We start from the raw sequence: 18,005 nt of genomic DNA, 5'->3' as shown, positions 1-18,005 counted from the left end.
GGTTAGAGCGTTGGACTAGTAACCAGCAGGTGGCCTGGTGGTTGGAGCGTTGGACTAGTAACCAGCAGGTGGCCTGGTGGTTAGAGCGTTGGACTAGTAACCAGCAGGTGGCCTGGTGGTTAGAGCGTTGGACTAGTAACCAGCAGGTGGCCTGGTGGTTGGAGCGTTGGACTAGTAACCAGCAGGTGGCCTGGTGGTTAGAGCGTTGGACTAGTAACCAGCAGGTGGCCTGGCAGGTGGTTAGAGCGTTGGACTAGTAACCAGCAGGTGGCCTGGTGGTTAGAGCGTTGGACTAGTAACCAGCAGGTGGCCTGGTGGTTAGAGCGTTGGACTAGTAACCAGCAGGTGGCCTGGTGGTTAGAGTGTTGGACTAGTAACCAGCAGGTGGCCTGGTGGTTGGAGCGTTGGACTAGTAACCAGCAGGTGGCCTGGTGGTTAGAGCGTTGGACTAGTAACCAGCAGGTGGCCTGGTGGTTAGAGCGTTGGACTAGTAACCAGCAGGTGGCCTGGTGGTTAGAGCGTTGGACTAGTAACCAGCAGGTGGCCTGGTGGTTAGAGCGTTGGACTAGTAACCAGCAGGTTGCCTGGTGGTTAGAGCGTTGGACTAGTAACCAGCAGGTGGCCTGGTGGTTAGAGCGTTGGACTAGTAACCAGCAGGTGGCCTGGTGGTTAGAGCGTTGGACTAGTAACCAGCAGGTGGCCTGGTGGTTAGAGCGTTGGACTAGTAACCAGCAGGTTGCCTGGTGGTTAGAGGTTGGACTAGTAACCAGCAGGTGGCCTGGTGGTTAGAGCGTTGGACTAGTAACCAGCAGGTGGCCTGGTGGTTAGAGCGTTGGACTAGTAACCAGCAGGTGGCCTGGTGGTTAGAGCGTTGGACTAGTAACCAGCAGGTGGCCTGGTGGTTGGAGCGTTGGACTAGTAACCAGCAGGAGGCCTGGTGGTTAGAGCGTTGGACTAGTAACCAGCAGGTGGCCTGGTGGTTAGAGCGTTGGACTAGTAACCAGCAGGTGGCCTGGTGGTTAGAGCGTTGGACTAGTAACCAGCAGGTGGCCTGGTGGTTAGAGCGTTGGACTAGTAACCAGCAGGTGGCCTGGTGGTTAGAGCGTTGGACTAGTAACCAGCAGGTGGCCTGGTGGTTGGAGCGTTGGACTAGTAACCAGCAGGTGGCCTGGTGGTTAGAGCGTTGGACTAGTAACCAGCAGGTTGCCTGGTGGTTAGAGCGTTGGACTAGTAACCAGCAGGTTGCCTGGTGGTTAGAGCGTTGGACTAGTAACCAGCAGGTGGCCTGGTGGTTAGAGCGTTGGACTAGTAACCAGCAGGTTGCCTGGTGGTTGGAGCGTTGGACTAGTAACCAGCAGGTGGCCTGGTGGTTAGAGCGTTGGACTAGTAACCAGCAGGTGGCCTGGTGGTTAGAGCGTTGGACTAGTAACCAGCAGGTGGCCTGGTGGTTGGAGCGTTGGACTAGTAACCAGCAGGAGGCCTGGTGGTTAGAGTGTTGGACTAGTAACCAGCAGGTGGCCTGGTGGTTAGAGCGTTGGACTAGTAACCAGCAGGTGGCCTGTTGGTTAGAGCGTTGGACTAGTAACCAGCAGGTGGCCTGGTGGTTAGAGCGTTGGACTAGTAACCAGCAGGTGGCCTAGGGGTTAGAGCGTTGGACTAGTAACCAGCAGGTGGCCTGGTGGTTGGAGCGTTGGACTAGTAACCAGCAGGTGGCCTGGTGGTTAGAGCGTTGGACTAGTAACCAGCAGGTGGCCTGGTGTTTGGAGCGTTGGACTAGTAACCAGCAGGAGGCCTGGTGGTTAGAGCGTTGGACTAGTAACCAGCAGGTGGCCTGGTGTTTAGAGCGTTGGACTAGTAACCAGCAGGTGGCCTGGTGGTTAGAGTGTTGGACTAGTAACCAGCAGGTGGCCTGGTGGTTGGAGCGTTGGACTAGTAACCAGCAGGTGGCCTGGTGGTTAGAGCGTTGGACTAGTAACCAGCAGGTGGCCTGGTGGTTAGAGTGTTGGACTAGTAACCAGCAGGTGGCCTGGTGGTTGGAGCGTTGGACTAGTAACCAGCAGGTGGCCTGGTGGTTAGAGCGTTGGACTAGTAACCAGCAGGTGGCCTGGTGGTTAGAGCGTTGGACTAGTAACCAGCAGGTTGCCTGGTGGTTGGAGGGTTGGACTAGTAACCAGCAGGTGGCCTGGTGGTTAGAGCGTTGGACTAGTAACCAGCAGGTGGCCTGGTGGTTGGAGCGTTGGACTAGTAACCAGCAGGAGGCCTGGTGGTTAGAGTGTTGGAGTAGTAACCAGCAGGTGGCCTGGTGGTTAGAGCGTTGGACTAGTAACCAGCAGGTGGCCTGGTGGTTGGAGCGTTGGACTAGTAACCAGCAGGTGGCCTGGTGGTTAGAGCGTTGGACTAGTAACCAGCAGGTTGCCTGGTGGTTAGAGCGTTGGACTAGTAACCAGCAGGTGGCCTGGTGGTTAGAGCGTTGGACTAGTAACCAGCAGGTGGCCTGGTGGTTGGAGCGTTGGACTAGTAACCAGCAGGTGGCCTGGTGGTTAGAGCGTTGGACTAGTAACCAGCAGGTGGCCTGGTGGTTGGAGCGTTGGACTAGTAACCAGCAGGTGGCCTGGTGGTTGGAGCGTTGGACTAGTAACCAGCAGGTGGCCTGGTGGTTAGAGCGTTGGACTAGTAACCAGCAGGTGGCCTGGTGGTTAGAGCGTTGGACTAGTAACCAGCAGGTGGCCTGGTGGTTAGAGCGTTGGACTAGTAACCGAAAGGTTGCAAGATTGAATCCCTGAGCTGACAAGGTAAAAATCTGTTGTTTCCCCTGAACAAGGCAGTTAACCCACCGTTCCTAGGCCGTCATAGTAAATAAGCATTTGTTCTTAACTGACTTGCCGAGTTGAATAAAGGTAAATTAAACAGGGCAACAGCAGGGGAGATGTCACAGCAATGTAGTGGTTTCACAGGGTGACTGAAGAATTGGTGGGACAGGAAGTGAGATAGCTTAGCTTGGAGCATCTGCTATGTGGAGAAGCCATTGGGATGGGTTGTTTTGATGTTTTCAAACCGCCTGGCTAGCAGTAGCGCCTCACCATTGGACCATTGGACTCCTTAGCTGTAACGCTGTAGCCGTAGTCATTTATCCGTACAGTGCCTAAGCTCTTCGACTGGGAGCCAAGCTGACAGACAGACAGAGTTGATTGCCTCATGGCCTGGTCTGGTGCTTGACTTTCTCAGAAAGAGCAATAGGAAAGAAGCAGATATAGTGGCTCAGATGGTCAAAACAACAAGACAGGAAAGGTCAATGCTAAAATCTCTCTTTTTTTCTATTCTTTTTCTCCCTAGCCCCGTCTCCCGTCAACTCGATCCAGGCCAAGGACATCACCAGACACACCATCTCTCTGGCCTGGCAGCAGCCGGAGAAAGCCAACGGGGTCATCCTGGAGTACGAAGTCAAATACTACGAGAAGGTGAGGTGGGAAAGGCAGTTCTCTGGGAAATGCAGCTTTTTGCCCCATGCTTCAAAATAACATTGAACCTGACAGGTTGAGAATCGTCCATTTTTATTAAGAGTGAAAAGGTGAAGCTGAAGTAAGAACCTGTGACATGCCTGGAAAACCACCCAAACTATTTTCTCTGTCCTTCAGGACCAGAATGAGAGGAGTTATCGCATCATCAAGACGTCATCTAGGAACACTGACATCAAAGGCCTGACCCCTCTGACTTCCTACGTGTTCCACGTGCGCGCTCGCACCGCCGCCGGCTATGGAGAGTTCAGCGCTCCCTTCCAGTTCATCACCAACTCTGGTGAGTGGAGCACTGACTAGACAGCATCCAACAAATCACTGTGATGATGTCACAGTGACACAGAGGAAGTGACACTCGCTACCCACTTACATCTTTCTCACAGCCTCTAAGATGTCGGAACATAGTGTAGGCAGGATGACTCTGTTCTGTCCTGTAGTGAAACACTGGGATCCCTCTAAGAAGAGGTGTCTGTGTGGTGACATAGAGATAGACATAGTGTAGGCAGGATGACTCTGTTCTGTCCTGTAGTGAAACACTGGGATCCCTCTAAGAAGAGGTGTCTGTGTGGTGACATAGAGATAGACATAGTGTAGGCAGGATGACTCTGTTCTGTCCTGTAGTGAAACACTGGGATCCCTCTAAGAAGAGGTGTCTTTGTGGTGACATAGAGATAGACATAGTGTAGGCAGGATGACTCTGTTCTGTCCTGTAGTGAAACACTGGGATCCCTCTAAGAAGAGGTGTCTTTGTGGTGACATAGAGATAGACATAGTGTGGGCAGGATGACCCTGTTCTGTCCTGTAGTGAAACACTGGGATCCCTCTAAGAAGAGGTGTCTGTGTGGTGACATAGAGATAGACATAGTGTGGGCAGGATGACCCTGTTCTGTCCTGTAGTGAAACACTGGGATCCCTCTAAGAAGAGGTGTCTGTGTGGTGACATAGAGATAGACATAGTGTGGGCAGGATGACCCTGTTCTGTCCTGTAGTGAAACACTGGGATCCCTCTAAGAAGAGGTGTCTGTGTGGTGACATAGAGATAGACATAGTGTGGGCAGGATGACCCTGTTCCGTCCTGTAGTGAAACACTGGGATCCCTCTAAGAAGAGGTGTCTGTGTGGTGACATAGAGATAGACATATTGTAGGCAGGATGACCCTGTTCTGTCCTGTAGTGAAACACTGGGATCCCTCTAAGAAGAGGTGTCTGTGTGGTGACATAGAGGCCCATGGCAATAACACGCTGAAGCACACAGCTCTTTGCTCAGTGGAATGGTACTGCATTGTGTCTCAATGGAGGATACGAACAGGTACAAATACTCTGGGCCACACACAGAGGGAGAGAGGAAGGGAGAGGGGAACATGTACTGTAGGGTTTACGTCTCTGGACCTGATCAGACTGAATGATATTGACTTTACCCTGTCTCTGTCCACCCACTCTTTCTATACCTCTCCTTTTTCTCTCTCTTTCCCACTGCATTTGTATTCCTCTCAATTTTCACTCCCTTGTCTTCTCCTCTTCTTTCTCCTCCTCCCTCCCTCCCTCCCTCCCTCCCTCCCTCCCTCCCTCCCTCCCTCCCTCCCTCCCTCCCTCCCTCCCTCCCTCCCTCCCTCCCATATTCAGTTCCAGCTCCTATCATCGGAGATGGGACTAACTCCACAGTGCTGCTGGTATCTGTGGTGGGCAGTGTTGTTCTCCTCCTCATCCTCATCAGTGCCTTCGTCATCAGCAGGAGGTGAGACTCTCATCCCCCCACCTCTCTCTCTCCCTTTCTCACTCTCCCCCTCTCTGTTTTCTTTCTTTCCATCTTGCCGTCGTGATGAGAATGTCTTGCTTGGCAGCTGCATAGTCAGGCTGGAAAAAGTGTCTGTCACACGTTGGCGATAAGTGCACGCACACACACACACAAACACACACACACAGCCCCGTGATTGACGGTGTGACAGCTGAAGAGATGTAATCATCGACCCTCACTCCTCTTTTCCCACTCCATCTCCTCTTTCCTCTCTCCCCCTCTCCTCCCTCCATCTCTATCCCTCTATATCTCGCTGTGGCTATAATACGGGGCGGTAGTTAGTTACTGTGACCTGTGGAGAGAGCGAGGGAAAGAGGGAGACAGACAGAGAGACAGACAGAGAGACAGAGAGACAGACAGAGAGACAGACAGAGAGACAGACAGACAGACAGAGAGACAGACAGAGAGACAGAGAGACAGACAGACAGACAGAGAGACAGAGAGACAGACAGACAGACAGAGACAGACAGACAGACAGAGACAGACAGAGACAGACAGACAGACAGACACAGACAGACAGACAGACAGACAGACAGACAGACAGACAGACAGACAGACAGACAGACAGACAGACAGACAGACAGACAGACAGACAGACACAGACAGACAGACAGACAGACAGACAGACAGACAGACACAGACAGACAGACAGACAGACAGACAGACAGACAGACAGACAGACAGACAGACACAGAGAGAGCAGGTGGATTTCTGGGGACCCAATCAGAGAGTGGTAACCAGCGAGCAGTAGAGCAGGACAAGCAGTGACACACAGATGGGATTACATGCAGATGGGGTCTCTCTCTTCACGCTTTAACCACGCTCTGTCTTTTACTGGCCTGTGTGTGTTTGTGCACTCCTGTGTGATTGCGCACTTCTATATGTATGAGAGTGTGTGGGCGATGGAGAGGGGGATGTTTGTGTGTGTGTGCGTGCATGTGTGTGTGATTGCGGCTCTCCCAGCCAAGCAGGTGGCCATCTTTGATTCATATTCATTGACGGTAAGTGTCTGTCATTGTGTCTTGACCATCCTGTGGGGGAGGAGTGGGTGGGCAGTGCTCAGCGTGGCTCACAGAGCTGTTTAACAGTCATTAAAATGACAGAGGCACATTGTCATGTTTTAAAGTCATTAGTGCAACATTGTCCTGCAGATCTGGTGGTCTTAAACAGCCAGTGAATAATAACACCATGGACTAGCTCTGTGCTGCTGAACCGAGCTAACCACGTCGGCCATGTTGTTTTTCTCCCCAGAAGGAGTAAGTACAGTAAGGCCAAGCAGGATGCTGATGAAGAGAAACACCTACACCAAGGTAGACCACTCACTTTACTCATCCTACGCTAATATCAACATTCACTGATGAGCAGCACCATTCATTATTTAATCGTTGCCAGAAGAGCCGCTGAAAAAAGTATTACATTGGTTAATAGAGTAATAAAAAAGTATGTTTGTAAAAAAGCGTGAATTAAATGTATATTCCGAAAGTAATGTCATATTTCTAACAGTGTTTTCCAGTGAGAACCTATTGAGAAGATACATTCATATCATTTTTTAAAAGAGTTATTACACCAATCTAACAGAGACATTGGATGTTTTAATGTAGAAGTTGAGGAATTAAAGGATCAAGGAGAAGAGAGGAAGGCAGTATAGCCCACATCATGGGGAAAATGAGGAACAGATGGAGCTCTGCTGGTCAGAATGCATTCAACATCCCTTTCCCTCCTCCTTTCTCTCAGGAGTGAGGATATACATAGACCCCTTCACCTACGAGGACCCCAACCAGGCTGTCCGAGAGTTTGCCAAGGAGATCGACGTTTCCTGTATCAAGATTGAGAAAGTCATTGGCATCGGTACGGACTAGACTTATTATTGGCTATACGTTTACTATGTCAACATGGCCATTCTGTCAGACTGGTAATATTTGGCCAGACTCATTGGGTCAATAGAGAAAACAATGACTTGGGATGGAAAATGTAATGTTCCTGTTTTCCAGGGCAAAAAGTTAGCTGGTGACCAATAATAGAAAAGAATCAATAGCCATTTCCTCTCTCTTGCTCTCTTTCTGCTCAACTGAGAAGGAGGGATTGGGGATCAGAGGGGGTCAATCAATGATTCAAGTACAGCCCCCTTTCCCACCACCACCTGTTCCCTTCTCTCCCTCCACTAAAAATACGTGTGTGGTACCTGTTATTAGGTCTTTCTTCACCATGTTGAAAATGTATGGCTATGTATTTTTTCTGTGAGTTTGATAAGGTGTGTGTGCATTTTATAATAAGGTGTGTGTGTGTGTTTTATAATAAGGTGTGTGTGTGTGTTTTATAATAAGGATTGTGTATGTGTGTCTTCCAGGTGAGTTTGGGGAGGTGTGCAGTGGTCGTCTGAAGATGCCAGGAAAGAGGGAGATCTGTGTCGCCATTAAGACCCTGAAAGCGGGATACACAGACAAGCAGAGGCGGGACTTCCTGTCTGAGGCCAGCATCATGGGCCAATTTGACCATCCGAACATCATTCACCTGGAGGGAGTGGTCACCAAGTGTAAGTAGGCTCCTGATTGGAGAGTATTTAGCTAAATTACAATAATTTAAAATGATTTAAAATGCACAATTTAAATAAATGCAAGTAAATGTAAATACATGAGTAAATCAAAGTTTTGTGGAGCTTATAATATAGAGAACCAATCATATACTCTATATTTCACCTATGGAAAACATAAACTATGAAGTGATTAAATAATCCTGTACGGGACAAGCTCAGATAAAGACTTAAATCATTACACACCACGTCTGTTGTTGTGGGTGAGTTTGGAGATAGCAAGGGAGGGGAGGGGGTCTTTCACATCCAAGCCTGGTTACCCAGAGGGCCTTGGATAGGGGCGAGGAGTGGTGTGGGTCCGGACACGGATCCCATCCTGGGAATCCCCAGGTGGTTGGAGTCCAGATGGAACAGGTCTGGTCCAGGTCGGCTACAGGGTTAATGTGTCCTGCGCTGTCCTGCTAGCTCATTAATCATAGTGTCAGCTGTAAATGTGTTTGGGGTTAGAGAGTGATATCCTATCTGCAGGACAGACCCTGTACTGCCACCATACCAGACGCTGTTGTTTAGAGTGTGTGTTGGGGGAGGGGGGTGTACGTTTGGGAAACTAGTTGTGTGTTCAACTCGTAGTGCATTGTGTGCATGTGTGTTTGAGCGTGAGAGTTTGTATTGATGACATACTGGTTTAGCGTTTTATTTATTGCCTTTTACTATGAATGTGTGTCTGTTCACCTTTGATTAGGTACATGTGTGTGTGACTGTTACCTCAGAGTCCCAGTTATCTTGGCTGTTGGCTGGTTAGATGGACATACTGCCACATCTGTCCTCCTCTAGGAGATAAGACCAATCCCAGTCAGCCATTCAGTCTGCACAGCCACAGCCTGCCATGACACAACCATACTCACTACAGGCCTGATCACTTATCACACATCAGACCTCTCAACGGAGAGACAGAATTTCATTGAATTGAGAAGAGAGGGGGGAAAGGCAGGGATCGGGAGGAAAGAAGGGAATCAGAGATAAATGAAGGATAGAAATAGGAGATGAGCAGAAGAGAGAGGATGAGATATAGAGGAGGATAACACGTGAGAGGGTGTAAGATTAGGAGAGAGGAGAGCGCAGGAGAGGGGTATAGTGGGGGTTAGAACCATAGCTGTGGGAAGTAGGGTTGCTGAGGGTGTTGCAGCACCCCCTGATAAATCACCCCCAAAAAATCATTACTAAAATCATTACTAGCTCTTTACAACTCCCGTATGAGCAGAGTGACGCAAAATACGCATCAGCAGACACAAAAAATTCACACCCTCAACCCTAAACATCTTGTTGTGACCATGGGTAGAACGATTGAGAAAGCATAGGGGAGGCTGAAAGACAAACAGACACAGAGAAGATGAAGAGAACGGGTAAATGAGATACCAGACTGGAAACAGAAACAGACTTAAAAAGAGAGAAAGTTTAAGCGAGGAGGACTGCATCCAATATCCATCTCCTTCCCTCTCCCCTTCCTCCCGTCTTTGTCATGACAAAAAGCTTGACGCCGTTTCTCAGCAATTAGTCCTTCACACTTGAGTGTGTCGGTGGAATCTATTAAGAATCCATTATTTGAATTCCCTCCCTATTCCGATCTAGTTAAAAGGGACTTCCATCTCGCCTCAGTACGGCAGCACTGCCTGTCCAAGAGGCCAATTAAGTCTTGTTAATTATTGATGAAGTCTAAATATGCACTAAATACATAAATAGGCTAACATCAGAGACTCAGAGCTGAGGCAGTATAGCCTGTCATCTTGGCCATTTATGTATTTTTTCTCAGCGTCACTCTGACATAATTAAAAACTGTCCATCGTGAGTTGTTAATACTTTGCTCCTTCACAGCTTTCCTTTAGGAAGTGACGCATTTAAATTCCCACATTTACATAATGTAAGCGCTGCTAAATTAGAAAGAACCCTTTTAGAAAAAAAGAAGGAAAGAAAGAACGCTCCAGTGAGTGTTAGTGGCTGGCCTCTTTGTGTTCTCCCACCAGCCTCCGCTCTCTATAATAACATTCTCCTAACGTTACCTCATTGTTATCCAAACGTTCTCTTATACGTTGTCCTCTACCATCCCTAGACATTTTTTGGGACAGGAGATAATTGGCTTATTGGCGGGGCCCCTGCTCATAGTTCATTACCAAAGGCTGCAGGACGTATTCAGTAAACAAGACATTAGCATGCAAATAGGCTGGGAGGAAGAGGGCAGGGCTGAGAAGGGGCGAGCTGAGGGTCGTAGGTCAGACGCTTCTCGGACTTGTTTGGCGAGTTGTCAATCAGTGGCAGCCCGGGGGCAGCAGGGGACAACAAAACAGAGCAAAGATGGTTGACAAAGGGGCTCCCCTCTCAAGTTGAACTCCACATCCTCTTTGGGATGCTGCTGAAGTCCTGTAAGTCATGGAGCGCCAATCACACGTCGCACAGAGCCGTGGCTGACAGCCTCTTGACAATCGGACCAGTCCAACGCAGAGTTGGAGAACTTCAGCTTTAGACCCCTCACACCCCTGAGTCAATTATTTGTAGAATCACCTTTGGCAGAGATTACCGCTGTGAGTGTTTCTGGGTAAGTCTCAAAGCTTTCCACACCTGGATTGTGCAACATTTGCCCATTATTATTTTCTAAATTCTTCAAACTATGTCATATTGATTGTTGATCATTGCTGCACAACCATTTTCAGGTCTTACCATAGATTTTCAAGCAGATTTAAGTCAACATTGTAACTCAACCACTCAGGAACATTCACTATTTTCTTGGTAAGCAACTCCAGTGTAGATTTGGCCTTGTGTTTTAGGCTATTGTCCTGCTGAAAGGTGAATTCATCTCCTAGTGTCGGCTGGAAATCAGACTGATTCAGGTTTCCTCTAAGGTTTTGCCTGTGCTTAGATCCATTCTGTTTATTTTTTAATCCTTAAAACCTCTCCAGTCCTCAACAATTACATGTATAACCATAACATGATGCAACCACCACTATGCTTGAAAATATGGAGAGTGGTACTCAGTAATGTGTTGTATTGGATTTGCCCCAAAAATGTTCTAGTCAGGACAAAAATGTAAGTGCTTTGCCACAGTTTTTTCAGTGTTACTATAGTGCCTTGTTGCAGTATTACTTTAGTGCCTTGTTGCAGTGTTACTATAGTGCCTTGTTGCAGTACTACTTTAGTGCCTTGTTGCAGTACTACTTTAGTGCCCTGTTGCAGTATTACTATAGTGCCTTGTTGCATTATTACTTTAGTGCCTTGTTGCAGTGTTACTTTAGTGCCCTGTTGCAGTATTACTATAGTGCCTTGTTGCAGTATTACGTTAGTGCCTTGTTGCAGTGTTACTTTAGTGCCTTGTTGCAGTATTACTTTAGTGCCTTGTTGCCGTATTACTTTAGTGCCTTGTTGCAGTGTTACTTTAGTGCATTGTTGCAGTATTACTATAGTGCCTTGTTGCAGTATTACTATAGTGCCTTGTTGCAGTATTACTATAGTGCCTTGTTGCAGTATTACTATAGTGCCTAGTTGCAGTGTTACTTTAGTGCCTTGTTGCAGTATTACTTTAGTGCCTTGTTGCAGTATTACTTTAGTGCCTTGTTGCAGTATTACTTTAGTGCCTTGTTGCAGTGTTACTTTAGTGCCTTGTTGCAGTATCACTTTAGTGCCTTGTTGCAGTATTACTATAGTGCCTTTTTGCAGTATTACTATAGTGCCTTGTTGCAGTATTACTATAGTGCCTAGTTGCAATGTTACTCTAGTGCCTAGTTGCAATGTTACTCTAGTGCCTTGTTGCAGTGTTACTTTAGTGCCTTGTTGCAGTATTACTTTAGTGCCTTGTTGCAGTGTTACTTTAGTGCCTTGTTGCAGTGTTACTTTAGTGCCTTGTTGCAGTGTTACTTTAGTGCCTTGTTGCAGTATTACTATAGTGCCTAGTTGCAGTATTACTATAGTGCCTTGTTGCAGTATTACTTTAGTGCCTTGTTGCAGTATTACTTTAGTGCCTTGTTGCAGTGTTACTTTAGATAAGAGCGTCTGCTAAATGACCTAAATGTAAATGTAAATGTAGTGCCTTGTTGCAGTATTACTATAGTGCCTAGTTGCAGTGTTACTTTAGTGCCTTGTTGCAGTATTACTATAGTGCCTTGTTGCAGTATTACTTTAGTGCCTTGTTGCAGTATTACTATAGTGCCTTGTTGCATTATTACTTTAGTGCCTTGTTGCAGTATTACTTTAGTGCCTTGTTGCAGTATTACTTTAGTGCCTTGTTGCAGTATTACTTTAGTGCCTTGTTGCATTATTACTATAGTGCCTTGTTGCAGTATTACTTTAGTGCCTTGTTGCATTATTACTTTAGTGCCTTGTTGCAGTATTACTTTAGTGCCTTGTTGCAGTATTACTTTAGTGCCTTGTAAATGACCTAAATGTAAATGTAAATGTAGTGCCTTGTTGCAGTATTACTATAGTGCCTTGTTGCAGTGTTACTTTAGTGCCTTGTTGCAGTATTACTTTAGTGCCTTGTTGCAGTATTACTTTAGTGCCTTGTTGCAGTATTACTTTAGTGCCTTGTTGCAGTATTACTTTAGTGCCTTGTTGCAGTATTACTTTAGTGCCTTGTTGCAGTATTACTTTTGCAGTGCCTTGTTGCAGTATTACCTTTAGTGCCTTGTTGCAGTATTACTTTAGTGCCTTGTTGCTGTATTACTAGTGCCTTGTTGCAGTATTACTATAGTGCCTTGTTGCATTATTACTTTAGTGCCTTGTTGCAGTATTACTTTAGTGCCTTGTTGCAGTATTACTTTAGTGCCTTGTTGCAGTATTACTTTAGTGCCTTGTTGCAGTATTACTTTAGTGCCTTGTTGCAGTATTACTTTAGTGCCTTGTTGCAGTATTACTTTAGTGCCTTGTTGCAGTATTACTTTAGTGCCTTGTTGCAGTATTACTTTAGTGCCTTGTTGCAGTATTACTTTAGTGCCTTGTTTCAGTATTACTTTAGTGCCTTGTTGCAGTATTACTTTAGTGCCTTGTTGCATTATTACTTTAGTGCCTTGTTGCAGTATTACTTTAGTGCCTTGTTGCAGTATTACTATAGTGCCTTGTTGCAGTATTAATTTAGTGCCTTGTTGCCGTATTACTATAGTGCCTTGTTGCAGTATTACTATAGTGCCTTGTTGCAGTATTAATTTAGTGCCTTGTTGCAATGTATTACTATAGTGCCTTGTTGCAGTATTACTATAGTGCCCTTGTTGCATTATTACTTTAGTGCCTTGTTGCAGTATTACTTTAGTGCCTTGTTGCAGTGTTACTTTAGATGAGCCTTGTAAAGTACCTAAATGTAAATGTAAATGTACAGTGCCTTGTTGCAGTATTACTATAGTGCCTTAGTTGCAGTGTTACTTTAGTGCCTTGTTGCAGTATTACTATAGTGCCTATTGCAGTAAAGTGTAATTAAGTAGTGCCTTGTTGCAGGGATATTACTACAGTGCCTTGTTACAGTATTACCCCTCCAGTGCCTTGTTGCATTATTACTTTAGTGCCTTGTTGCATATGATACTTTAGTGCCTTGTTGCAGTATTACTATAGTGCCTGTTGCAGTATTAATGAGTGCCTTGTTGCAGTATTAACACTATGTGCCTTGTTGCAACAAATGTATTACTATAGTGCCTTGTTGCATTATTACTTTAGTGCCTTGTTGCAGTGTTACTATAGTGCCTTGTTGCAGTATTAACCCCCTTTAGTGCCTTGTTAGCAGTATTACTTTAGTGTAACCTTGTTGCAGTATTACTATAGTGCCTTGTTGCAGTATTAATTCTAGTGCATTGTTGCCTATTTACAGTATAGTGCACCCCCTGCAGTATTACTATAGTGCCTTGTTGCAGTATTACCCCTAGTGCCTTGTTGCAGTATTACTTTAGTGCCTTGTTGCAGTGTTATTTAACACCCCTCACAAATGAAACAGTCTAAATGTAAATGTAAATGTAGTGTAACCAACAACATGTTGCAGTATTACTATAGTGCCTACAACATTGCAGTGTTACTTGAGTGCCTTGTTGCAGTATTACTATAGTGCCTAGTGTGCAGTATTACTTTAGTGCCTTGTTGCAGTATTACTTCTAGTGCCTTGTTGCAGTATTACTGTAACACCTATGTTGAAACAGTGTTAACACAACAACATTTCTAGTGCCTTGTTGCAGTATTACTATAGTGCCTAGTTGCCACATTACTTTAAACAGTGCCTTAACACAACAACATGTACTTTAGTGCCTTGTTGCAGTATTACACCCAGTGCCTCTGTTGCATGTTACTTTAGTGCCTTGTTGCTCACTTTAGTGCCTTGTTGCAGTATTACTATAGTGCCTTGTTGCAGTATTACATTTAGTCACCCTTGTTGCTGTATTACATAGTGCCTTGTTGCAGTATTACTATAGTGCTGTAACATTATTACATGTGCCTTGTTAGCAGTGTTACACAGTGCCATGTTGCAGTATTACAGTGTGCTTGTTGCAGTATTCACCTTGTTGCAGTATTACTATAGTGCCTTGTTGCAGTATTAATGTTAGTGCCTTGTTGCTGTATTCATAGTGCCTAGTTGCAGTATGACTATAGTGCCTGTTGCAGTATTACTTTAGTGCCTTGTTGCAGTATTACACCTCAACATGTCAGTAGTGCCTTGTTGCAGTGTTAACATGTGCCGTCTGGACCTAAAATGTAAATGTAGTGCCTTGTTGCAGTATTACATGTGCCTAGTTGCAGTGTTACTTTGAGTGCCTTGTTGCAGTATTACTACATGCCTAGGGCTTGTGGAAACAGTCTATGTAACTTTCTAGTGCCTTGTTGCAGTATTACACAACAACATTGTGAGTGCCTTGTTGCAGTATTACTATAGTGCCTTGTTGCATTATTACACCCCTTGTTGCAGTATTACAGTGCCTGTTGAAACAGTCTATGTACTACACAGTATGTAAACAGTGCCTGTAACACAACATTACTATAGTGCCTTGTTGCAGTATTAAACAGTCTAGTGCCTTGTTGCATTAACACACAACATGTGCCTTGTTGCAGTGTACTATAGTGCCTTGTTGCAGTATTACATGTGCCTTGTTCCAGTCTTTAGTGCCTTGTGTATTACTTTAGTGCCTTGTTGCAGTATTACAACATGCCTTGTTGCAGTATTACTTTAGTGCCTAGTCTATTAACACAACAACATGTAAACAGTTAGTGCCTTGTTACTTTAGTGCCTTGTTGCAGTATTACTTTAGTGCCTTGTTGCAGTGGAAACAGTATAGGGCTGTAACACAACAACATGTGCCTTGTTGGAAACAGTATTATTTTAGTGCCTTGTTGCTGCCTTGTTGCAACATTATTACTATAGTGCTTGTTGCAGTATTACATTTAGTGCCTTGTTACATTATTACTTAGTGCCTTGTTGCAGTATAGGGCTGTAACACAACAACATGCCTTGTTAACAGTATTACTTTAGTGCCTTGTTCCAGTATTACTTTAGTGCCTTGTTGCAGTATTACTTTAGTGCCTTGTTGCAGTATTACTTTAGTGCCTTGTTTCAGTATTAAACTTTAGTGCCTTGTTTCAGTATTACACAGTGCCTTGTTGCAGTATTACAGTTAGGGCTGTAACACTTGTTGCAACTTTAGTGCCTTGTTTACAGTGCCTTGTTTCAGTATTACAGTGCCTTGTTTCAACATTACTTAGTGCCTTGTTGCAATTACTACAGTCTTGCCGTATTACTTTAGTGCCTTGTTGCATTATTACTTTAGTGCCTCGTTGCAGTGTTACTATAGTGCCTTGTTGCAGTATTACTTTAGTGCCTTGTTGCAAACAGGATGCATGTTTTTATTCTGTACAGGCCCCCTTCATTTCAATCTGTAAATGAGGTTAGTATTGTGACGTAACTACCATTAACAGCCATTAAACTCTGTAACTGTTTTAAAGTCACCATTGACCTCATGGTTTCTTCCTCTCTGGCATCTTAGTTAGGAATGACGCCTGTAGTGACTGGGTGTATTGATACACGATCCAAAGTGTAATTAATAACTTCACCATGCCTAAAGGGATATTCAATGTCTACTTTTGATAAAACATTTTACACATCTACCAATAGGTGCCCACCTTTGCGAGGTATTAACCTCCCTGGTCTTTGTGGTTGAATCTGTGTTTGAAATAGACCTTACAGATAATTGTATGTTTGGGGTTCAGAGATGAGGTAGTCATTCAAAAATCATGTTACACACAGAGTGAGTCCATGCAACTTATTATGTAACTTGTTAAGCACCTTTTTACTCCTGGACTTCTTTAGGCTTGCCATAACAAAGAGGTTGAATACTTATTGAATCAAGACATTTCAGCTTTTAATTTTAAATTCATTAGTTAACATAACAATAAAAAATAGGAATTCCACTTTGACATTATGGTGTATTGTGTGTAGGACAGTGACAAACAAGTCTACATGTAATCCATTTTAAATTCAGGCTGTAACACAACAACATGTGGAAACCGTCTAGGGCTGTAACACAACAACATGTGGAAACAGTATAGGGCTGTAACACAACAACATGTGGAAACAGTCTAGGGCTGTAACACAACAACATGTGGAAACAGTCTAGGGCTGTAACACAACAACATGTGGAAACAGTCTAGGGCTGTAACACAACAACATGTGGAAACAGTCTAGGGCTGTAACACAACAACATGTGGAAACAGTCTAGGGCTGTAACACAACAACATGTGGAAACAGTATAGGGCTGTAACACAACAACATGTGGAAACAGTCTAGGGCTGTAACACAACAACATGTGGAAACAGTCTAGGGCTGTAACACAACAACATGTGGAAACAGTATAGGGCTGTAACACAACAACATGTGGAAACAGTCTAGGGCTGTAACACAACAACATGTGGAAACAGTCTAGGGCTGTAACACAACAACATGTGGAAACAGTCTAGGGCTGTAACACAACAACATGTGGAAACAGTCTAGGGCTGTAACACAACAACATGTGGAAACAGTCTAGGGCTGTAACACAACAACATGTGGAAACAGTCTAGGGCTGTAACACAACAACATGTGGAAACAGTCTAGGGCTAACACAACAACATGCTGTAACACAACAACATGTGGAAACAGTCTAGGGCTGTAACACAACAACATGTGGAAACAGTCTAGGGCTGTAACACAACAACATGTGGAAACAGTCTAGGGCTGTAACACAACAACATGTGGAAACAGTCTAGGGCTGTAACACAACAACATGTGGAAACAGTCTAGGCTGTAACACAACAACATGTGGAAACAGTCTAGGGCTGTAACACAACAACATGTGGAAACAGTCTAGGGCTGTAACACAACAACATGTGGAAACAGTCTAGGGCTGTAACACAACAACATGTGGAAACAGTCTAGGGCTGTAACACAACAACATGTGGAAACAGTCTAGGGCTGTAACACAACAACATGTGGAAACAGTCTAGGGCTGTAACACAACAACATGTGGAAACAGTCTAGGGCTGTAACACAACAACATGTGGAAACAGTCTAGGGCTGTAACACAACAACATGTGGAAACAGTCTAGGGCTGTAACACAACAACATGTGGAAACAGTCTAGGGCTGTAACACAACAACATGTGGAAACAGTCTAGGGCTGTAACACAACAACATGTGGAAACAGTCTAGGGCTGTAACACAACAACATGTGGAAACAGTCTAGGGCTGTAACACAACAACATGTGGAAACAGTCTAGGGCTGTAACACAACAACATGTGGAAACAGTCTAGGGCTGTAACACAACAACATGTGGAAACAGTATAGGGCTGTAACACAACAACATGTGGAAACAGTCTAGGGCTGTAACACAACAACATGTGGAAACAGTCTAGGGTAACTGTGGAAACAAACACAACAACATGTGGAAACAGTCTAGGGCTGTAACACAACAACATGTGGAAACAGTCTAGGGCTGTAACACAACAACATGTGGAAACAGTCTAGGGCTGTAACACAACAACATGTGGAAACAGTCTGTAGGGCAGTGTAACACAACAACATGTGGAAACAGTATAGGGCTGTAACACAACAACATGTGGAAACAGTCTAGGGCTGTAACACAACAACATGTGGAAACAGTCTAGGGCTGTAACACAACAAC

The 18,005-nt window shown here is 45.1% G+C and overlaps 1 protein-coding gene across 3 annotated transcripts in view; it reads left to right on the top strand.

Annotated features, from left to right (window-relative positions):
* Positions 1 to 18,005, top strand: part of LOC118379338 (ephrin type-A receptor 4) — a 144,820-nt gene that overhangs the window by 107,640 nt on the left and 19,175 nt on the right. For 2 of the 3 annotated variants that reach the window (XM_052513100.1, XM_052513204.1), the window contains exons 6-11: positions 3,334 to 3,458; positions 3,636 to 3,795; positions 5,138 to 5,249; positions 6,561 to 6,619; positions 7,044 to 7,157; positions 7,657 to 7,842. In XM_052513100.1, the coding sequence (XP_052369060.1) occupies positions 3,334 to 3,458; positions 3,636 to 3,795; positions 5,138 to 5,249; positions 6,561 to 6,619; positions 7,044 to 7,157; positions 7,657 to 7,842 (756 nt within the window). The remainder of the gene's footprint in view (positions 1 to 3,333; positions 3,459 to 3,635; positions 3,796 to 5,137; positions 5,250 to 6,560; positions 6,620 to 7,043; positions 7,158 to 7,656; positions 7,843 to 18,005) is intronic. The other variant, XM_052513151.1, reaches the window with a different exon arrangement.

Source organism: Oncorhynchus keta, chromosome 1 (genome assembly GCF_023373465.1).
Source record: "Oncorhynchus keta strain PuntledgeMale-10-30-2019 chromosome 1, Oket_V2, whole genome shotgun sequence".
NCBI classification, from domain to species: Eukaryota; Metazoa; Chordata; class Actinopteri; order Salmoniformes; family Salmonidae; genus Oncorhynchus; species Oncorhynchus keta.
The sequence above is the reverse complement of the archived record's forward strand: the minus strand, read 5'-3'. Positions and strand labels throughout refer to the sequence as shown.